The 22,878-nt window shown below is 54.2% G+C and overlaps 1 protein-coding gene across 1 annotated transcript in view; it reads right to left on the reverse strand.

Annotated features, from left to right (window-relative positions):
• The window catches only part of CSMD1 (CUB and Sushi multiple domains 1), an 858,055-nt gene that overhangs the window by 92,965 nt on the left and 742,212 nt on the right, over positions 1-22,878 (reverse strand). Inside the window, exons 27-37 of the mRNA XM_059685840.1 lie at positions 19,818-20,009; positions 17,181-17,319; positions 16,392-16,579; positions 15,111-15,305; positions 12,310-12,426; positions 10,782-10,895; positions 7,969-8,064; positions 4,978-5,181; positions 3,315-3,439; positions 2,757-2,853; positions 135-239 (exon numbers count right to left, since the gene is read on the reverse strand). Coding sequence (XP_059541823.1) covers positions 135-239; positions 2,757-2,853; positions 3,315-3,439; positions 4,978-5,181; positions 7,969-8,064; positions 10,782-10,895; positions 12,310-12,426; positions 15,111-15,305; positions 16,392-16,579; positions 17,181-17,319; positions 19,818-20,009 — 1,572 coding nt within the window. The remainder of the gene's footprint in view (positions 1-134; positions 240-2,756; positions 2,854-3,314; positions 3,440-4,977; positions 5,182-7,968; positions 8,065-10,781; positions 10,896-12,309; positions 12,427-15,110; positions 15,306-16,391; positions 16,580-17,180; positions 17,320-19,817; positions 20,010-22,878) is intronic.

Consider the following 22,878-nt stretch of genomic DNA (forward strand, 5'->3'; position numbering starts at 1 on the left):
TGCCAGGGGGTGGGGGGGCAGGTGCCAGGGGGTGGGGGGGCAGGTGCTGGGAGGGGGCAGGTGCTGGGAGGGAGCAAGTGCCGGGAGGGGGCAGGTGCCAGGGGGTGGCGGGGCAGGTGCCGGGAGGGCCTTACTTTTGTACTCCAGGTGGAAGCCGGCGGCGGCCACACTGATGTCCGACTGGAAGTGCAGGTAGAGCTGGTTGGACGAGCTGTTGAGCAGGGCGGGCACCGTGGTCCCTGGAAGGAGGGTGGACATGGCCACTGAGCATCACGCGTGCACCCACTTTCCCGGATGCAAAACATGTGGGGATAGTGTGCCGTGGGGTTTTTAAAAATAGGTTTTTATTGATTTCAGAGAGGAAGGGAGAGGGAGTGGGAGAGAAACATCAATGATGAGAGAATAATGGATCGCCTGCCTCCTGCACGCCCCACACTAGGGACGGAGCCCACAACCCGGGCCTGTGCCCTGACTGGGAATTGAACCGTGACCTCCTGGTTCCCAGCTCCGTGCTCACCCACTGGGCCACGCCGGCCGGGCCTGGGGAAGTCTGTCCACATTGACCAGCGCAGGGCTGTCTGATCCCACAGGCTCACACTGAGTCTCAGCTTCTATGTTCCTACGTTGAGCCTGTCCCTTGCCCTGGGGGCAGTGAAATTCACACATGTTCTCTGCCCTCCTCAGTCCCTCTGTCTACATCTCAGGGTCAGAACACACGTGCTTGCCTGGCCAGCGTGGCTCAGTGGTTGAGCGTCGAGCTATGAACCAGGAGGTCACAGTTCGATTCCTGGTTAGGGCACATGCCCGGGTTGCAGGCTCGATCCCCAGTGCGGGGCGTGCAGGAGGCAGCCGGTCAGTGATTCTCTCATCATGGATGTTTCTCTCTCTCTCCCTTCCTCTCTGAAATCAATAAAATTATACATCTTTAAGAAGGAACACACATCCTTCTATTTCACTGTGCTCGGGGCTTCTCACTCGCTTTCCTTTGACAATATAACCGGTATTTTTTCACTGGGACAGAGCAGGGGCCCAGGGACAGAGCAGGGGCCCAGGGACAGAGCAGGGGCCCAGGGACAGAGCAGGGACCCAGGGGCAGAGCAGGGACCCAGCGTGGCCACGCGAGCTCCTGGAGGCGGGCCGTGGCAGCCTGGCTGGAGTCACTCCCAGGACGCCCTGTCCCCGCTGTGCTCTCTGCAGCCCTGGGGGAGTCACACGGAACAATGTTCCCGCCGAGAGAGGGGGGGTTTCAGACAATCACGTGTGAAGAGAAGAACACAGGCTTATCTTACATAACGTTTCCTTGCCTGGAAATGGTGGAGCCCGCAAGGTGGGGTGGCCTGGCCCGTTTCCACAAAGGCACGGAGTCTTTCTGAGGAGCACCCCTCCCACCCCAGGCTCCGCCCGGGGAACGTGCCGGCCAGGCAGCCGGCGAGCAGGGCACCGCCCGGCCTCAGCGCGTCTCGGAGGAAAAGGGGAGGGAGGAGGCCTGGGATGGCCGCTGCACCTGTGTGGGCCCAGCTCAGGACCCATTCACCAGCAACACAAGGAAGAGACACCGCCCAGGCTGGTGGTGCTCAATGGTCAGAGCGTCAGCCCGCGGATGGAACGGTCCTGGGTTCGATTCCGGTCAAGGGCATGTACCTGGGTCGCAGGCTTGATCTCTGGCCCTGGTCAGGGCCCGTGCGGGAGGCCACCAGTCAATGTGTCTCTTTCACATCCGTCTTTCTCTCTCTCTATCTCTCCCTCTCTCTTCCATTTTCTCAAAAAATCAATGAGAAAACATGCTCCGGTGAGGAATAACAACAACAGAAAAAGAAAAGGAAAGAGAAAGAGCCCCCGAGACCGACTCCACCTGCCTTTGTCCCACCTGGGTGACGCTGGCTGCTCCTCACCCTGTACCGCTTGTGGATTTGGGGGTGACATTTGCAGAAAGACCCACAGCTGACCACAGGCCCAGCGCATCTGACCGAGGCCACCTGCCCGTGCTGCCTGTGGCCTGAGCCCCCGGACTGGCCGCTGTGCCCTGCTGAATGGGCTCCATCTCCTCCGGCCGCCCTGCCCTCCTACCACCCCCCTGCCTCTCCTTCCAGGACATCAGCGCTCACCCCGTCCCCGGCTGACCCCACCCCACCTGGCAGCAGCCAGCTGCTCCCTGAATTCCCCTGAGGACGCCCCTCCTCAGCTCCGCTTCTTGCTGCCTCACTGTGGCCGCCTGAGCTCTCCTGGGGGTAGGAGCCCGCCCTGTGCTTCCTGCAGGTTCTTTTCCGGAGCAGCACTGGCTCCTCAGGGTGAAGGGCAGAGAGACTGACCCCAGGGCAGGGAGTGGGCGGGGGGCGGGGGAGCAGTGCTGGGGGGTGACTGTTTACACCTCCGTCCATTCACTGTGTCCCAGTTCCCACACGTCTCCCCAACCCCCCGACAGCGCCAGCCCACCCTGCCCGTCCCTCCCTGACCAGACCCTCAACACCATGCGGGAAAGGGAGGTCGGCGACTTGGGCTCCTGACTCTCAGCCCGTCGCCCCCCGGGAGCCTGCACCGCGGTCCCGTCTGCTGCGGGCATCTGATGAGGGCGAGGGCGCCGGCTCGCTGAGGAGGGAGCCCTCTCCTCCCGCCGTGGGCGCTCCGCTCCCGGACTGCCGACACCTAGGACCCTCTGCCTAGGATGAGGGCGTGGGACACGGCCCGTGGGCAGTGCCAGGCAGGGTGTTTGCTGGTGTGATGACCTGGCCCACGGGGACGGGGCCGGCGCGTCTCACCTGAGAAGCTGCCCAGCCTGGGCGCCGTGGCGTCCCCGCCGTCGTAGATCTCCAGGGAGTCCCAGTTCTGCTCGGTGGCGAAGCTGATGACCTGGATCTGCCACAGGCAACAGGGGGTTAACGTGTGTCTTCGGTGCAAAAACCGGCCCACGGCAACGAGGCTTTTATGAAACTCAACGTGGACACGAGAGGAAGGCGGAGCCAAGAGAACCAACCGCAGGGAGGGCACAGGCACTTCCACAGGCGCTGCCCGCGGGTTGTGGGCTATTAACACAGAGTTTGCCCACACAGAGAAGCGAATGTGTTCCTACATGTTGAACGGACAGCGGTTTCAAGCAAGGATAATTTGTGGGGTTTGCTACTCTGTTCTTTCCCACAACGTCAACATGGTGAGAATCTATGGTTTGAATTTCACGCAGAAACGTGCCCAGAGACCCTTTGTGGAAATGGGAAGAAGAGAGAAGCCGACTCGGTTTGTAGGTTTAAACCAACCAACACCCAAGGCGAGGAAAGGCGCCCAGGGCCCGGCCGCGCCAGCCCGGCCGAGGGAGGACCCACCTGAATGCCCGAGCCCTCGGCCACCAGGATCCGCCAGACGCAGTTGAGGTTGTTCCCGTAGGGCTCCGGGTACCCGGGCGACAGGACCGTGCCCCTCCGCTGCGTGAAGCTGCCGCTGCAGGGCACTGGGGACACGGGGAGGGCGCGTGAGGCCGGGGAGGCCGCGCTACCTGGAGCGGAGCATTCTTTCCCCGTGAGCAGCCACTAAGAGAACTTTTACGTGGACTGCCATACCTTCAGTAGCATTTTAAAAAATATTTATTTTTATTGTTTTCAGAGAGGAAGGCCGAGGGGGAGAGAGAGAGAGACATCAATGATGAAAGCGACTCATGGATCAGCTGCTTCCTGCACACCCGTCCTCCCCTCCCCCACCCCCACCCCCACTGGGGATGGAGCCCGCCACCCGGGCCTGTGCCCGGACTGGGAATGGAACTGTGACCTCCTGGTTCATAGGTCGATGCTCAAACACTGAGCCACGCCGGCCGGGCTTAAGCGGGTTTTGGGCTCAGGTCTAATCTTCGAAGCGGCAATGCCGTGGGTTATTGTTGACGATGCTGGGAAGCGGAGACCTTGTGTCGGGAGAGAAATCTGGTCAAGGCCCCAAGACGCCATGAGTTTAGCTAGGGCGGCTCTGCAGGGACCTGCGTGTGGGATCATCTACCCCCCACGTGCGGGAGCTTCCGGACTGTTCTCCCCACACAGACGCGCGGCTAACTCCCAGCCATGCTAACGCCGTCTCTGAGCAGGTCCAGGGAAGGGAGGGGGCGCTGGAAACATACAAATGACTTCAAGTTCGAATCACGGTTCTGCGGGAGGTTCTTACACAGCGTGGTCGCCACATCGGGCTGCCTCACCTGCTACACTGTGCATTCTCATCAGCACATGCTGATTAAAAGGGAATTACAGCCCGACAGTGCGGCTCAGTGGTTTAGCGTCAACCTATGAACCAGGAGGTCATGGTTCCATTCCCGGTCAGGGCACATGCCCAGGTTGCAGGCTTGATCCCCAGTGGGGGGCGTGCAGGAGGCAGCCAATCAGTGATTCTCTCTCATCACTGATATTTCTATCTCTCTCCCTCTCCCTTCCTCTCTGAAATCAATAGATGTTTTTTAAAAATAAATAAAAGGGCATTACACAAATCAATGTGTGATGATTTCCCCCTAAAATGAAAGTACGTGGCGTACTCATGGCCTGAGGGCTGATGGTGGAGTGGGTAAGGGCTGAGAAGGAAAACGTGTTTCCTCGTGTCCATCTGACAAGTAGTTTCCTGGAACAATAATCTGCAGGGTTTGCTGCTACTCGGTTCTTTCCACAACTACACTGCCCCTTGGCCAGGTCTGCAGGAAGGTGGACGGATGGAGCCCGCAGAGCGTGGACAACAGCCCTTCAACGCACTGCAGGGGGCCGGCCACCTCCACCGGGCAGCCTCCACCCGGCCACTTCCATCCGCCTCCTCCCAGCCATCTCCTCCCAGCCATCTCCTCCCAGCCGCCTCCACCCGGCCACGGCCACTTCCATCTGCCTCCTCCCGGCCGCCTCCACCCGGCCATTTCCATCGGCCTCCTCCCAGCCATCTCCTCCCAGCCATCTCCTCCCGGCCGCCTCCACCCGGCCACTTCCATCCGGGCCGCCGCCCCGGCCTCCGCCCAGGAACCCTTCTTACCCACGCAGCTCGGGATGGTGTCGTTCCACTGGGCGAGGGCGTTGGGCACCGCCTGGCAGCGCAGGGCGGCCGACCCCTGCAGCAGGTACCCGGGGCTGCACTCGAACCGCACGATGGAACCCGCCGAGAACTCGGAGCCGATCCTGCGGCCGTACCTGGGCTCGGGCACCGAGCTGCACTGGGTGTCGCTGGTGCGAGGGACCGCTGGGGGCAAAGCACACAACACACCATGACGGCCTCGTGGAGGACGAGGGCATCTGCCGCAGGAGCACGGGCGTGGAGGGTAACCGTGCCGTCCACAGCCTCGCCCTGCGGACCCGGGGGCCCCTTGCCTCTCAGGGGCCTTTGGGCAATTAGAGTTCGCCCTGTGCTCGTGGGGAAGAGATGACTAAGAAACAGCTTCTCTGCCGGGCCAGCGTGGCTCCGGGGTGGAGCATCGACCTGTGAACCAGGAGGTCAGGGTTCCATTCCCGTCAGGTCAGGGCACAGGCCCGGGTTGTGGGCTTGATCCCCAATGGGGGGTGTGCAGGAGGCTGCCCATCAATGATTCTCTCTCATCCTTGATGTTTCCATCTCTCTCTCCCTCGCCCTTCCTCTCTGAAACCAAGAAAAGTATAGTTTTAAAAGCACAGCCTCGGAGAGACACGCCCACACACGCGCTCTAGCGGCGACCCCCTCCTCCACGGCTCTGCCCAGCACGCTCCTCCTGTGGGCACCGAGCCTCCGTGGCACAGACACCACGTGGGCAACTCGGTGCGGCAGCAATTTTATGTGAATGAGAGTCAGACGCTTATTCTGATGAAACTGCACTTCCATGCAGAGGTGAGACAGTGTCTCTGGGAAGGGAGTCCATAGAGCTGTGCGCCGTCTACACGTAAAGAATGAACGACCGCGCAGAGCTGCGCTGTCCCAGGGCCGTCCTCCCGTGACAGTGACACACTGCTCCTGCCGCTCCCCTGCGGGTTTGCTGCGTCTGCGCCCCCTGCACCCCGTCTTCCCCGCCATCCCTCCCGGCTCACTCTCCCTAACAGACCCGTCGGCTAACCTGGTCAGACATCCCGTGGCCGAGGATGCGAGAAAGTCCCCGTGCGGCCTTATACTTTAATAGCGGGAAAGAATGCCGCCAACCTGGTACCTGGGGGCCGTAGGCGGGAGGTTTTTATACAATGACGGTCACGTCACCTCCAGGCTTCCGTAGAATTACCATCTTTTGGAGGCAACGCTCAATCTGACCGTTCATGTGTAGGACTGAAGGGGTTAGCCCTGATACAAACACGTCCATTTTTGCATAAGCTCATGGGAGGAACACAGCAAGGCGAGAGGGTATGCTGGGATTTTGTGAAACAGTGAGGATGCGGAAGTCATTATGATTCTTAAGTACAAGGAGAAGGCGTTCGCTATACATCGCTGCCTTTGGTGCCTATGTTCCTGTATTTTATCCATTTTAATGATAATACGCTACTTTAAAGAGGAACCCGTTTTAAGAACGATGGCTTTGAAGTGTAGCTTTTGCAAAGAGGATAGACATTAGCCTCGGATATTTTATGCGATGATCTGATTGAGGTTCTATTTAAAAAAAAAAAAATCAAAGGCAGCTGTGGTCAGGCCGACGGGGCCAGGAACCTGAAACTTTGCAGATGGAAATGCACTTGAACGTGTAGATCCTCTGTATGTCACCCGCACGGACCGCGGTTTGTACACCTGCTTCCACAGAAGGGGACACTGAACTTGTTTTAAGAAAGTCTGTAGTGGTGAGCGGTGAGTTGCCAAACGGGCCACCCTCCACTCGGGTCCATTTTTAAATCCCCGGTGAGTTACTTACATTTTAACAAAAGGCGTAGCAGCGGGCGCCGGCCTTCCGGGCCTCACAGACCACCAGCGGCCTGCGGACCACCGGCCGGCAACCACTGGCCTAGAGCGAAGGGATTGGTTCTAACTCGGCCGCAGCGTCTCAGCCTCATCCCAGCCGCGGCCACGTGGCCTGGCTCCGAGGCCTTCCCTCCCACTCGCGCGAACACCATGCTCCCTGCCCATCACCTCTCGGCCCTGGATTTCTGGATGCCCAGGGTTTTCTCCCGCGACCCACGTGCAGGGCAGGGACTCCCGGTGGGAGATGCCCCGGATGTAAATGACAGGACTGTCCTTCTCCGAAACTCTCTGAACATCCCGATGACGTCACCGGTTTCTGCAGGAGCCCCTGCTGGGGGGTGACTCCGGCCCCGAGGAAAACCTGCCGGAGCCGGGCCAGCTCTCCAGGCCCAAGCAGAACCGGGACCGGGAAAGGAAGGGCCGCTCCCGTCTGAGGCGCAGCTCTCCCTGCAGCAGCCTGTTGGCCCGGCCTGGAGGCCCTGGCACAGCAGAGCCACCCCTGCCCTGGGCCCAAGCGCGGGGTGAGCATCCACGCACAGGGGGACAGGAGGAGGAAAAAGGCCTCGCGTTCCCGGAACTCGGGGCGACCCCACACGCTGTGGACAAGCCCCACGTTAAATAATAAACATACGGGGCAGAAATCCTAAAGGCAACAGAACACCAACAAAACGAAGTAGTTGTTTAGAGGGACAGACGCAGGGACACCTACTGGGTTCTGTTAAATTGCCTTTTCAATTAGCTTTTGCAATACGATTTGGAAACATACCATTTATGTATTCCCTTAAAAGTTACTGAAATCTAAACTTGTTTGAAATATTTTTCTTAAACTGAAATATAGTTGAAATCATTTTGCAAAGTGCGAGGTGCCGTGCAAAAGTAATCTGCACACTATCTGTTGCCTGCCCGGGCCAGAGAAATCAGGGGACAGTTATCTTTGCAGTAGAAACAGATTTGGGTCAAACTAAAATTTTTAATATTTTGATAAAGTACTTTTGTTATAAATGAATGAAAGGCTTCAATTTCTTAAAAGACAAACAAAAAAATGGAAGTGGGGCACTGTCTGTGCCTCCACGGGAGCCCGAGGTCTGGGGTGGGAGGCGGCAGGGCGACCGGGAGGGTTACCTTGGTACACGAAGTGGAAGCCACGGGCCGACGCCCCGCTCTTCGCGCTGAATCGGAGCAGAATCTGATTGGACGTCGCCAAGGGCAGCGTCTCGCCTGCGGGAGAACAGAGACACTGCGCACATCCGCACGTGCACGCCGCCACGGCGACGGTAACGAGAAGCCCCTCGCTTGGAAGGTGAGGTGCAGGCTTTGAACTCTCCCGGGACTGCACTTTTGGGCTTACAAACCCCGCCCGTCCTTTCCAGAAGGACTGTCCGGCTCTGCTCTCGCCCACGCGTCCCATGAAGGTGCTGTTCCAACCGGGATCTCATGTCCGCTTTCGTTTGGAAAAGCTCAGGGGTGATGGGCCTGGCAGCCGATCAGGCGGGAAACTAAGAACTGACTAATCACTGACGCAGAATCAACCATGTCTGACAATTACTCGCTGAGGTTTTACTTAACAAAACGTCTCTGAGTCCAAAGCTGCAATTTTAAAAATGAAAGGATTTAGGAAAAACCTCACAAAATACACGTCCGCCTTCGGATTAAAGCCGGTTCAGAGCACACTGCCGGCCCGTGAGGGTGTGGGATTTCAATGGTCCCTAAGGGAAGTGGGATTTCAATGGGTCCCTAAGGGAAGTGGGATTTCAATGGTCCCTAAGGGAAGTGGGATTTCAATGGTCCCTAAGGGAAGTGGGATTTCAATGGTCCCTAAGGGAAGTGGGGTTTTAATGGGTCCCTAAGGGAAGTGGGGTTTCAATGTGTCCCTAAGGGAAGTGGGATTTCAATGGTCCCTAAGGGAAGTGGGATTTCAATGGGTCCCTAAGGGAAGTGGGATTTCAATGGTCCCTAAGGGAAGTGGGATTTCAATGGGTCCCTAAGGGAAGTGGGGTTTCAATGGTCCCTAAGGGAAGTGGGATTTCAATGGGTCCCTAAGGGAAGTGGGATTTCAATGGTCCCTAAGGGAAGTGGGATTTCAATGGTCCCTAAGGGAAGTGGGATTTCAATGGTCCCTAAGGGAAGTGGGGTTTCAATGTGTCCCTAAGGGAAGTAGGATTTCAATGGTCCCTAAGGGAAGTGGGATTTCAATGGTCCCTAAGGGAAGTAGGATTTCAATGTGTCCCTAAGGGAAGTGGGATTTCAATGGTCCCTAAGGGAAGTAGGATTTCAATGGTCCCTAAGGGAAGTGGGGTTTCAATGTGTCCCTAAGGGAAGTAGGATTTCAATGGTCCCTAAGGGAAGTGGGATTTCAATGGGTCCCTAAGGGAAGTGGGATTTCAATGGTCCCTAAGGGAAGTGGGATTTCAATGTGTCCCTAAGGGAAGTAGGATTTCAATGGTCCCTAAGGGAAGTGGGATTTCAATGGTCCCTAAGGGAAGTGGGATTTCAATGGTCCCTAAGGGAAGTGGGGTTTCAATGTGTCCCTAAGGGAAGTAGGATTTCAATGGTCCCTAAGGGAAGTGGGATTTCAATGGTCCCTAAGGGAAGTAGGATTTCAATGTGTCCCTAAGGGAAGTGGGATTTCAATGGTCCCTAAGGGAAGTAGGATTTCAATGGTCCCTAAGGGAAGTGGGGTTTCAATGTGTCCCTAAGGGAAGTGGGATTTCAATGGTCCCTAAGGGAAGTGGGATTTCAATGGGTCCCTAAGGGAAGTGGGATTTCAATGGTCCCTAAGGGAAGTGGGATTTCAATGGTCCCTAAGGGAAGTGGGATTTCAATGGGTCCCTAAGGGATGCGGGATTTCAATGTGTCCGTGTTGTCAATGGCGTCTCCTGATGCCGTTCTGACAGCGCCCCGTTGGACTTGAGTAGAAATGATCAAGGCGTGGGCCCTGCGACCTTTGGTTAACGACAGTGGACACTGGGAGCCGCCAGGCCTTGACCGATGGCCACAGAGGGGCCACTGTGCTCGGGTGGCTGCTGGACACAGAGAGGCCTCAGACAGGAGCCGGGGTCACGAGGCCCAGGGAACACACCCGCCTTGCGCATCCGTCTGAACACCACTCGGAACAAACACCAGTGACGTTGGCCGCACGTGTGGTCTGATGGGGAGACCTACACGGGTCCTCTTAAGTGGAAATATGGACAACAAGTAAGTTGTGAACCAATATCCTGTGCTTCATGAAGCCCAACTATGTCTACATGCACACATACATGGATGCGTGCATACACACGTGATAAACACATGTACTGTTACACGTGTGGATGTAGTGGGTCTATACCAGGGGTCCTCAAACTATGGCCCACGGGCCACATGCAAATACAAATATTGTATTCGTTCCCGTTTTGTTTTTTTACTTCAAAATAAGATATGTGCCGTGTGCATAGGAATTTGTTCATAGTTTTTTTTTTTAAACTATAGTCAGGCCCTCCAACGGTCTGAGGGACAGTGAACTGGCCCTGTTTAAAAAGTTTGAGGACCCCTGGTCTAAATCTATGTATTTGCAGGGATTAACTGAGTGAGACCAAAATGTCCATACTGTTTAGCTCCAGGAAGAAGCTCCCAACACATAGAATAGAACTTAAAAACATCCCAGTTCATCCTTTCTCTTGGATATTTTCCACTTTTATTGAGATGGATATCCTACTTTTATAATCTTAGTAAGCGCAACGATCAAAGCAGACGGCTTTATCTATGGGATAAAGGTCCACTGGACATTTCTTATCAAAGATAAAATTTTGCTAAACAAACAAACACACTCAAGGATTACTAAGTTTCTCCTTCACACACATGCGCGTGCACACACACATACACACACGCACACACACCGAGTTTAGAATGAGTCGCACGCCCATGTGAATGGAAGGAACGGCGGGTTCTCCTGCGTTTACCTGAGTGGGAGCCGGAGAGCGAGCTGAGGAGCCGGGCCTGCGGGTGGGTCCCGTCGAACAACTCGGCCACGTCGCTCAGCGCCGTCTGGAAGTAGGCGAACTGCCCGAACACGACTGCGGACGAAGGGGCGCAGCACGCTTAGCGGGGAAAGGGGCTCTGGCTGTCCCGCTCAGGGACCGGCCCCTCTGAAGGCCGGGGCCAGGACTCGGTCCTCAGCTCCCGAAAGCTTCTCCGTGGCTGAAGCTACTGTGCGTGGTTCCTTGATGTTTGGTGCCGAGTGGGAGGCGTAAGACGATCGGTGTCTGCGTGTCTGACATTAACGAGGCGGGTTTTGTTTAATTTCACCTTAGGGTGCTGGCAGGGTCGCCACAAAGGGGCCTGTTTAGGTGAGAGCTTGGGCACTAGTACAGGGATCAAGACACCGCTGGGGTGGGAAGCCGGCTCATTCGGGAAGGGATGTGAAACTCTTAAGAGCTGGTTATTTTCATGCCAAATCCCTGTATTCCTTGCAGCGTGTACACGTGACTCAGCAACACAGTGCGGACACGGCTGCTGTTACTGCGCTGGGCGTTCTGTCTCGCTCCCGGCCGGAGGGTCGTAGCACTCAGCTCCTCCACGGAGGTCCCTGCCGCGGACTTTCCTACCTCACGTCTCGTCAGGTTTGCACTCAAACCAATAGCATATCGGGCCTTCATGAGCAGTAAGTGGAGGCACGTGTGCCAAACGCATGTCACAAGCTCTAATGAAAGAATAAGGTGAGCGCCAGCAAGCGGGGCGAATCGAGCTGTATCAGCTCATGCGTGCGTGTGTGTGTGTGCGTGTGCAACAGAGGCAACCACACTGTAACAGCCTGTGTGTGTGTGTGCGTGTGTAACAGAGGCAACCACACTGTAACAGCCTGTGTGTGTGTGTGTGCGTGTGTAACAGAGGCAACCACACTGTAACAGCCTGTGTGTGTATGTGTGTGTGTGTGCGCGCGTGTGTATAACAGAGGCAACCCCACTGTAACAGCCTGTGTGTGTGTGTGTGCGTGTGTAACAGAGGCAACCCCACTGTAACAGCCTGTGTGTGTGCGTGTATGTGTGTGTGCGCGCGTGTGTATAACAGAGGCAACCCCACTGTAACAGCCTGTGTGTGTGCGTGTGTGTGCGTGTGTGTGCGTGTGTAACAGAGGCAACCACACTGTAACAGCCTGTGTGTGTGTGTGCGTGTGTAACAGAGGCAACCACACTGTAACAGCCTGTGTGTGTATGTGTGTGTGCGCGCACGCGTGTGTATAACAGAGGCAACCCCACTGTAACAGCCTGTGTGTGTGTGTGTGTGCGTGTGTAACAGAGGCAACCCCACTGTAACAGCCTGTGTGTGTGCGTGTATGTGTGTGTGTGCGTGTGTAACAGAGGCAACCCCACTGTAACAGCCTGTGTGTGTATGTGGGTGTGTACTCAATCATACAGGGTGGACAAAGGTAGAACAATGAACACCGATGAAAAGCATGACAATGAATTAAAAGTACAAAGACATTCTCACCGAATTCCTTCGGCACCGTTATGGAGTACAGGCACGTCTGGCCGGCCGTGTAGTTCTGGGGGAAGTTGGGGGACAGCACCACGCCTTCGGACCCCGTGTACTGGCCGCCACAGGGAGCTGGAAGGGAAAGCGACCAGAATTATGTGTGTGGAGGACACCACTGGGACAGGGCCGGAGGCCAAGGCCCCGTCAGGGAGCAGGGTGTCACCTAAAACGTCCAGGGTGTTACCGTCCAAAGCCGACTTCACTTTGCTCTCCAAAGTCAGAGAAAAAGGAACACAAGTATTTACCAAGTTAGAATAAAAGTACGTTAATTTAGCAGGAAGACAATATCATTTTAAGCCTTTCTCAGACAAGCTAAAATGCATATAAGCATAACCAATGGACACAAGACACTGGGGGGTAGGGGAGACCAGGGGATTGTCAAGGGCAGGGGGAAAAAAAAGGAGACATATGTAATATTCTTTGTAATACTTTAAGCAATCAAAAAAAATAAATAAAATAAAATAAAATAATCGGGAAAAAAGCTCAAATAATAACAATAACGGGCTCAATGAAGGCAAATTGTTAGGCTATTTAAAGTTTCACCAGCCATGTCTGGTCGCTGTCAATCACTGTCTTCAGATACATGGATTACTTCAGGGTTTCTGTTTTTGTTTTTCTGTTTTTATATTACTATGGGAGTCAAAGAAAAGAGTTTTCTTTCTAGTTTTTGTGTTCTTTTCAGCCTTTAATACCTTAGATTCAGTTAAAGAGCAACATATATAATTACTAATGTGGGGGTGGTCTCTCAAAAGATTGCTTTAAAGCTGAAGCAATTGAAACCTAGAAAGTTAGGGGCAATATGATGGTGGGGTGTTAATTACAAACAGAGCTGTGTGTGTCTGTATTTGTGAATGTTTCTGAGTTTGTGAGTGTGTGTGTCTATGTTAGTGTGTGTCTATGTGATTGTGTGTGTCTGAGTGTGTGTGTGTAAGTTTGTGTGTGTGTGTATGTGTGTGAGAGTATGTGATTGTGTGTTTATGTTTGTGTGTGTGTCTATGTGAGTGCATGTGTCTTAGTGTGTATGTGTGAGTTGTGTGTGTGTCTATGTTTGTGTGTGGATTTGAGAGTGTGTCTGAGTGTGTGTGTGTGAGTGTATGTGTGTGAGAGTATGTGTCTATGTGAGTGTGTATGTCTGTGTGTGAGTTTGTGAGCATGTGTGTGTGATTGTGTGTGTGTCTATGTGAGTGCATGTGTCTGAGTTAGTGTGTATGTGTGAGTTGTGTGTGTATGCTTGTGTGTGTATCTATTTGAGTGTGTGCTGTGTGAGTGTGAGTGTATGTGTGTGAGAGTATGTGTCTATGTGAGTGTGTATGTCTGAGTGTGTGTGTTTATGTGAGTGTGTGTCTGTGTGTGTGTGAGTGTCTGAGTGAGTGTGAGTGTACATGTGTGTCGTTATTTCCAGTTATGTATAAACCCGGGGAAGGACTAAAATGTGCATGCTTTATAAACATCCTAATGCAGTCAACACAACTTACATTCATTGTTGGTCAGCATTTTCCATGAAGTAGATCAACAGAACGCGCTGGCTCATAAACCAGCCTTCATAATTCATAACCATGATTTGCTACAAAAATCACACACTATCTAGTGCTAACAAATTCACAGAATTCCTTTATCAATCAACATTGCATATATGCATACTACTCTTTATATATACATGTACTTATATGTGATATACATATATTTAACATAGATTTAAACATATAATAAATGTATGTTTCCCTTTATGCATGTGTCTGTGTGTATATATATGTGTGTCTGTGTGTGTGTATGTATGTGTGTGTGTGTGTATATATATACATACATAGATCAATTTAGTAAAATGTAATCTTCAAAATTCCAACTATAACGTTAACAATAATAAATAGAGAAACGGGAGTTTTAATGATTTGAGATGAACAATGTTCCCCAGGCCCTTCCCCATGTATGAGAGCAGGGGCATTACTCTGGCTCCTGTCACTGAGGGGACTCTTGTCTGTTCTCACACCTGGATCTGACCTTCAATAGGTGATTTTATTAATTTGACATCTACATAAGGAGTTACAAGCTATTGGACTGTGGGGGGAAGTGACACATTCATTTTAATGTTACATGTGTCATCTATGTATATTGCGTATGTATAAATGGAGAGAGGAAGGGAAGGAGACAGAGACAGAGAGAGCGCACCTAGGGGCTGCTCATCGGTACCTCTATGTAGATCAGATACACAAGATGGGAGTAAAAATGCTGAACGCTCTGAGGGAGAGAAACAGTCCCCCCCCAGGTGCTGGGAGGATGGCTGAGGCCTGGCTGATTCAAGGTCGCCTGCATTTCCTGCCTTAGCTCTGCGAGCAAGTGATCCCCACCGCAGACTAGGGAACGGAGCTGAGGGCCCTTGTGACTGCGCTGGACCTGCCGGAGGTGAGGACGGGGACAGGACAGTCTGTGCTGAGGGCCCCCGGTGACTGCGCTGGACCTGCCGGAGGTGAGGACGGGGGACAGGAGAGGCTGTGCTGAGGGCCCTCGGTGACTGCGCTGGACCGGCCGGAGGTGAGGATGGGGACAGGACAGTCTGTGCTGAGGGCCCTCGGTGACTGTGCTGGGCCTGCCGGAGGTGAGGACGGGGACAGGAGAGGCTGTGCTGAGGGCCCTCGGTGACTGCGCTGGACCGGCCGGAGGTGAGGATGGGGACAGGATAGTCTGTGCTGAGGGCCCTCGGTGACTGCGCTGGGCCTGCCGGAGGTGAGGCGGGGCAGCTGTCACACACACGCACGTACCACTGCAGGTGGGCAGGGCCTGGTTCCAGGCCGGCTTTCCGTCCGCTCCGATCACACACGTGATGGACGCAGGGTCCACGATTTTGTAGCCGGAGTCACACTGGTAGGTCACGGAGGAGCCCAGCTTGAAGTCCGTCCCGACTCTGGTCCCGTTCATTATGTTCCCGGGGTCAAAGCAGGCTTCCCGGGGCTTCTCTGCAGGAGAAATAGAGGTGACCCCCGGGAGGGCGGGTGACCCCCGTGGGGGAGGGTGACCCCCGTGGGGGCGGGTGACCTCTATGGGGGCGGGTGACCCCTGTGGGGGAGGGCCTTAATGTTCCTGTGTGTTTAGCTGTCTGGTTGATTGTTTTTTAATGCCTAGACTAGAGCCCAACATATGAGAAATGCTCAAAAAATATTTACCAATCAACCAAGGACCAAGTTGTTAATTAATTATCAAGTTAATAATTACATATACTAGGAAAGATGATCAGGTTACTAATTACCCAGTTAATAACTAAATATCATAGAAAAACTTTTAATCCAATTATAGCTCCCAGTTTTCAAACTACATCTTACTGCACACTTGCTATTCCATTACTTATTCTTGGTTAAAAGAAAAGACAGCACTTCCTTTTTCTACATCCATCCTTCCATTAACTACAGACCTTAGTGTTGGACCAAAAACACTGATTCTGGAAAAACTGCAGCTCACTTCCTGACTTTGTACCGAGTCACCTCAGCTGCCTGGGAAGAGGCGGGAATCCGACTTCCCGAGAGGGGACTGGTCCATTCGTTAAGAACAGTGATGCATAGGGGTGATACTGGCTAAGACAATCATACAGAACCCAGGTGTACAATTCTACCTACGTCATCTGTGCGTTGTGTCCTGTGTTCGCTCCCCAGGCAAGTCCCCCTCCATCACCACTCACCCCCCTTCCCCCCGACCGCCCCACCCCTCCCCCTCTGGCAGTCATCACACTCTTGTCTGTGTCTATGGGCTTTTTCCTTAATCCTTTTCTTTTCTTTTCTTTTTTCTTTTCTTTTCTTCTCTTTTCTCCCTCCCTCCCTTCCTCCTCCCTCCCTCCCTCTCTCTCGCTCTCTCTCTCTCTCTCTCTATCTCTTATCCTCACCCAAGGATATTTTTCTGTGAGGGAGAGAGGGAGCGAGAGGGAAAGACAGAGAGGAACACCGATGTGGGAGACACAGGGATTGGTTGCCTCCTGCACGCGCCCGCCGGCCCGGCCCTCTTCCCGCAGGAGTGACCGGAGGGGCCTGGACGCTGGACGCTGGACATGGTACCTTTGAACTCGATGGCGAAGCCGGACAGGCCCACGGAGGCGTCGCTCCGGAAGGCCAGGAAGAGGCTGTTGCCGCTGCTCTCGATGCGCTCGGGGGCCTGCGAGCCCTGGAAGCTGCCGATGAGCGGGCTGTTGGAGTCCTCGCCCTCGTACACGTGCAGGAAGTCGTAGCTGGGCTCCATGTTGAAGCTAAAGAGAGAGAAGCCCGCCCGTCGGGGCCTCCCCGTGCGCTCCCCCGCCCAGGCCAGTCTCCCGGCACAGGGGCTCTGCCTTTCCTGTGGCTTTTAAAAGTCAGAACAATCCCGAAGTGACAGAACCAAAATGTTGGGACAGGAAGAACGATAACAGACAGCAGCGGCCACGGATGCACCCGTATTCACGGGCTGTCACATGTACACGCATCCCTGAGAGAGGCCGGCAGGGCTCGGGGCTCAGGAACAGACGGTCCCTCCCTGCACCGGGACCTCGGACTGAAATGAGGTTTCAAGAGCTGGGTATGCCCGGCCGTGTGGCTCCGTGGCTGAGCGTCAACTCCTGAGCCAGGAGGTCAGGGTTCAATTCCCTGTCGGGGCACAGGCCCAGGTTGTAGGTTCGGTCCCCAGTGGGGGGTGAGCAGGAGGAGCTGACTGAGGTGTCTCTCTCACATCGATGTTTCTCTCTCTCTGCCTCTCTCTCCCTTCTACTCTCTCTAAAAATTAATGGGAAAAAAATCTTCCGATGAGGAGTAACAAAATACATAAATAAATAGAAATCAAACAAAATAAAAAGAGGCGTTCAACGGGAGAGGTACCTTTTGAAGATCAAGGCGATGACAAAGTCGGGGTTCACCCTCACTCTCCAGTCACACTCTTTCCCGGGAGGGTACGGCTGCGGGTAGTTGGGGGACAGGATGACCCCCGCCGGGCCGGTCAGGTTCCCGCCGCAGGTGGCTGCCAATGAGGAGGACAAGGGAGTGGGGACAGCGGTCAGTGTGCTGCCTGTTGGCGGTTACTCACTCACCGCGGAAAGGCCGCGGCCAGGAGGTGGGCACATCCGTGACTGAGCAGAGGGGATGCCATGACCCTCCAGCTGAGGAGGGCTTTCCACACTGCGGACCCGTGGACGTACTCGCTGCGGTTTGAGCGTGACTGTCACTCAACTAAACAGGCAGGTGGCCCGCCTGCCCCCTCTCCTGGGAGGCCGCTGCCCACAGGGCCTGCAGCTGCTGCAGTGACGGGGGCGTGTCCCTGCAGCTGACACGCGAGACGGGTGAAGTGCTGCCTGGTGTCTTTGCTGAGGACAGATGACCGAGTCACGGGCCAGAACTAGGCAACTCAGAGAGGAGCCAGCCGAAGGCCACAGCTCAGTGAAAAGAGGGTCAGATGTTACAGTGACGTGTCTAAGGCCATGGTCGGCAAACTGGTCTGAGTGAATGTCAACTGAGCAGGGGTCTCGGGGAGGTGAACTGCTGGTGGCCTGGCTTCGGATGTCCCTCCCCAGGAGCGGAAATCCTGAAAACAGCATTTAAAGGTGCCTTTCTTCACTTAAAAGCAGGACAGTGGTTTAAAATGGTTGGTGCAGCCCTAACCGGTTTGGCTCAGTGGATAGAGCGTCAGCCTGCGGACTGCGGGGGTCCTGGGTTCAATTCCGGTCAGGTGCATGTACCTGGGTTGCGGGCACATCCCCAGTAGGGGGTGTGCAGGAGGCAGCTGATCAATGTTTCTCTCTCATCGATGTTTCTAACTCTCTATCCCTCTCCCTTCCTCTCTGTAAAAAATCAATAAAATATATATTTAAAAAAATGGTTGGTGCATTTATAGGTAACTACTCCACTTTTATTTTTTATTTTATTTTTTAAAAATATATTTTATTGATTTTTTACAGAGAGGAAGGGAGAGGGATAGAGAGGAAGAAACATCGATGAGAGAGAAACATTGATCAGCTGCCTCCTGCACATCTGCTACAGGGGATGTGCCAGCAACCAAGGTACATGCCCTTGACTGGAATCGAACCTGGGACCCTTCAGTCCGCAGGCCGACGCTCCATCCACTGAGCCAAACCAGTTAGGGCTAATTACTCCACTTTTAAAAAGAAACAGGTAGAGCTTGGCCAGTGTGGCACAGTGGTTGAGCATTGACCTATGAACCAGGAGGTCACGGATATATTCCCGGTCAGGGCACATGCCTGGGTTGTGGGCTCCATCCCCAGTGTGAGGCGTGCAGGAGGCAGCCGATCCATGATTCTCTCATCATTGATGTTTTTATCTCTTTCCCCTTCTCCCTTCCTCTCTGAGATCAATACAAACATATTTTTAAAAAATTCATGCATCTTCCAGTGCAAAAAAAAAAAAGAAAAAGGAAGAGGTAGAAATCTGTGGGTGCTCCTGAGGACTGGGCTTGACATGACAGCCCGTGCCCCTCATTTCATGATCACGGTCTCTCTTCACGGATTAATTAAATTGTACGTATTGGAAGCCGATTATAAAGAAGTTCAAATTGCACTGTGATCGTTCACTAGGATAATAAAGTTCAGTAGCATTTCTTTTTAAAATTAAGTTGAAATCATCTAAATAGTTATTCTTGGTAAAATGTTTAATTGAATGGAGGGACAGTCGACATGGCATTGCTGTTTTCTATAAAAACACGCATTACCTGAAAGCCATATTTGCGAAAGAACAGCTTGGATTATTATTCAAATTAAAGTCTGCAAAACCCATTTCCATGTTAATAAGGCCAAACTCTAACATTCCAGCGCATTTCAGAGACAACTTTCTCCTGGTATCTTCATTTGGACAAAAGCAGTATGATTTCTAGTTTTCAGAACTCGATTAAAATGTAACAAGACGATAGAAAAACCATCTCAAAAGAGAAAGTACTTTCTATCTAGTTGGTTTTGCTCGTGGGCAAGTTTCTATATTAAAAAATGGGAAGAGCAATAGGAGGGTTATGAAATTTTAGCCACCCAGAATTTTAAATTATAGTAATTTGATTAATTCTTATTTTTACAAGATGAGCTCAGGATAGGAACTGTTAGATAAATGTCAATGGCTGTATATTAAGTAGACTACTCCCTGATCTCACCTAATAAAATGGGGCTTAAAGGTTTGCAATGAAATGTCAGCATGGGCTCAGAGCGCCAGCGGGCGGAGAGGAACCCTTACGAAATGTTTCTGGCCCTGACAGCGCGGCTCAGGGGCTGAGCGTCAACCTAGGAACGGGAGGTCATGGTTTGACTCCCGCTCCAGGCACCTGCCTTGGGTGGTGGGCTCCATCCCCAGTGCGGGGCGTGCAGGAGGCAGCCGGTCCATGGTTCTCTCTCCTCATGGATGTTTCTCTCTCTCTCCCTCTCCCTTCCTCTCTGACATCAATAAAAGTCTATTTAAAGGAAAGAAATGATTCTGAAGAGGCAATCCACTGCCCGGGGAGCGGACCGAGGCCGCTGCCGGTACCTGTGCAGGTGGGCGGGTCCGGCTGCCAGAAGAAGCGGTTGTTGAGCTGCACGCAGGTGGTCCTGGCGGGTCCCTGCAGCTGGTAGCCGGGGTCGCACTGGAAGGTGACGGTGTCGCCCGGCTCCCTGCTGTCCCCGTAGCGGGTGCCGTTCTGAGGCATCCCCGGGTCGTTGCAGGTGGACGCTACCGAGGCTGGGAGAGGAGATAACAGCAGGTCACGTGACTGGAAGGGGGGCCTGTGCATATGTCGGCCTGTAGGGCCCCCGGGCTGGCACCGGGAGCCTTCTGTCCACGCAGGAACGCAGAAGAGATGGAAGAGTGAGAATCTCGGAGGGAAGGCGGGGGCAGCGGGGAGAGGGAGGCCATCAACCAAAGACCTGTGTGCACATGCACGGCCCACGGGCACAGGCAGTGGGTGCTGAAGGCCTGGGGTGGGGGTGGGGCCAGAGGGGGTCAATGGGGGAAAAGGGGACATAGGTAATACTTTCAACAATAAAGATTTTTTAAAAGAGTCTGTTTGTCATATGCACTAATGGCGCCTGCATTACGCTTACTTTGAAGGGATTCCTGCAAAATCTTGTGGCAAATGCAAGTGATTATGGAACAGACCAAGAATCACAGCTGCTAAGGCTGTAACACACACACACACACACTCCCCTCCGAGTAAAGCTGTAGCACACACACACTCACACACTCACACACACACTCGCACACACACACACACACTCCCCTCCGAGTAAAGCTGTAGCACACACACACTCACACTCACACACACACACACACACACTCCCCTCCGAGTAAAGCTGTAGCACACACACACACTCACACACACACTCGCACACACACACACACACACACTCCCCCAAGCTCCTTGTGAACAGGATTTAATGAAAACAGGCACCGTAATGTTCAGCCTTCATTACAGTGCAGTCCCCTGGAGCCTTGAGCAACAGGAGACAGGGCAGCCCTCTGGAGGCTGTGCCCTCCCAGGTGCCGGCTGAGGTGCCCCCTGAAACCGTGGGCGCCATGACGGGGCCACGCCGAGGCTGCAGCTCAGTCTCCCCAGGAGGCGTGGGTCCCCTGGGGGCTACGCCCTCACAGGATCCCCAAAACCCACTTCCACCCGCAGCACAGGTCCAAGGGGCCGCGGATCCCCCATCCCCCGACTTCAGCAAAGGCCCTGGAAGTGGCGCCCTCATGGCAACAGGAGTATCAGGACTTCAATGTCGGGTGGGTGGCGGCCAGCGCCTCCCAACAAGAGGGGAGGGCGTTTGGGGACCCCGTGGGGCTCTGGCACACACGTGTGACCCGTGCTCCTACAATCAGGGCACATGCGTGTCACCAACCCTGCGCGAGTCCCATCCAGGAGGACACTGGACCCAGACTTCGTACTGAACTCGAACCCTGCCCCCTCCCAGAAACGGGAGGCCTGGGACGGCCGGCAACCGTCCCAGCTTCTGTACCTAGTCATGGACACGAGTGAAAATCCCCACAGACAGCAACGTTGGGAAACAGATGTTCTACGTGGTGTAGTTATGAGGGCTATTGAGAGGAATCTGGTCAAACAGGACTGGCAAACACTGTATAGGCCAGAGTCCTCATTAGGGGTCAAAGCCTCTGAGAAGCCCTACAGTCAAAAACCCTTTTAAAAATAATTTAATCCAGCCCGGCCAGTGTTGCTCAGTGGTTGAGCATCGACCTATGAACCAGGAGGTCATGGTTCGATTCCCGGTCAGGGGACATGCCCGGATGGATTGCAAGCTGGATCCCCACTAGGGGGCATGCAGGAGGCAGCCGATCCATGATTCTCTCTCATCATTGATGTTTCTTTCTCTCCCTCTCCCTTCCTCTCTTCTAAAAATCAATGGAAACACATTTAAAAAATGGTTTAACCCAGCGTATCCTACAGTTTTATAATAACAGCACATGCTTCCCAACAAACCTCCACATTCTCCATAAAGATCCGCAGGCCCCCAGTGCGTGGAATGTGGGCCCGTTCTGTCGGTCACGCCTCCCTGCATGGTGGGGGTCTAGTTCCTCTCGGAAAGTACCTTCCCTACTTCTAATCCGCACTTCCCTCCGGAATATGTGTGAGAACGGTGGAGCGCTCCATGGAAACGTCACACCCCCGCGGAGTTCATGCTGCAACAGACAGAAGTGCTGCCTCTGCAGACCCTGCTGACGCCCGACGTGAGTGTGTGAGCCGGTGCAGGGCCCCGCGTGCGCTCAGAGGGGGCGCCCGGCTTGCCGGCCCAGCCCCAAGGCGCGTTGGAAACGACCAGTGAGTCAGCCACGGAGGCTCGGTCCCGGCCCCGTGGAAATGGACCCCAACGTCTGACTCCCTCTTTTCAGAACGAGGACATAACAAGGAAAAGCTGCCTGGGTGCCTGGATTAGACTCACAAAGCAGTAAGAAGGCTTGAGGGGAAAGCGCACTTTGAAGCCAGGCCGCGGGCTGTCCCTGGCCGGGTCTTTGGGATGAATGGTGTGCGCTCCCCTGGTTAGGACCTGCAGGCGGACGTGCCGGTGGCGGCAGGAAAGCTTGCTTAGCAGCACACACCAGGCCCCGACTGACCGAAGGCATTTCTCTGCGTCAGAAATTGCTTTTGCACCTCCAGGGCCACGCAGAGCCGGGCGCCATGGCCGCTCATCTGTTCTTTACGACCGTGCTGATCGTGTGCTTTCAGGGCCACAGCGCACCTTTCACTCATTTTCCCTCAAATGTGTTTCCTCCGAAGGGGAATCTGTGACGCTGAGTCCCTCCACTTTCTGCCACGAACGAGTAAATGGGATTTCAGCGCCACTGGCCTTGCCTGCGGCTGCCTGAGGAAGGAGGCGGGGCCGAGCGGATGGACACTGGTTGTCAATTCCCACAGGGGCTCTGGGCTCTGCAGGTCACAATGACACTTCCCACAGGCTCCGGGGGTCTACTGTCATCTGGATCCTTGTCCACCCGAAGCTGGGACCATCTGGGCCAGTTCGAGCAGCCCACACCCTTAACATACGAGCAATGGACATGACCCTGAGTGTCGCGGGGCCAGACACACAGACCCTGTGGGATG

Source organism: Myotis daubentonii, chromosome 2 (genome assembly GCF_963259705.1).
Source record: "Myotis daubentonii chromosome 2, mMyoDau2.1, whole genome shotgun sequence".
In the NCBI taxonomy this organism is placed as follows: domain Eukaryota; kingdom Metazoa; phylum Chordata; class Mammalia; order Chiroptera; family Vespertilionidae; genus Myotis; species Myotis daubentonii.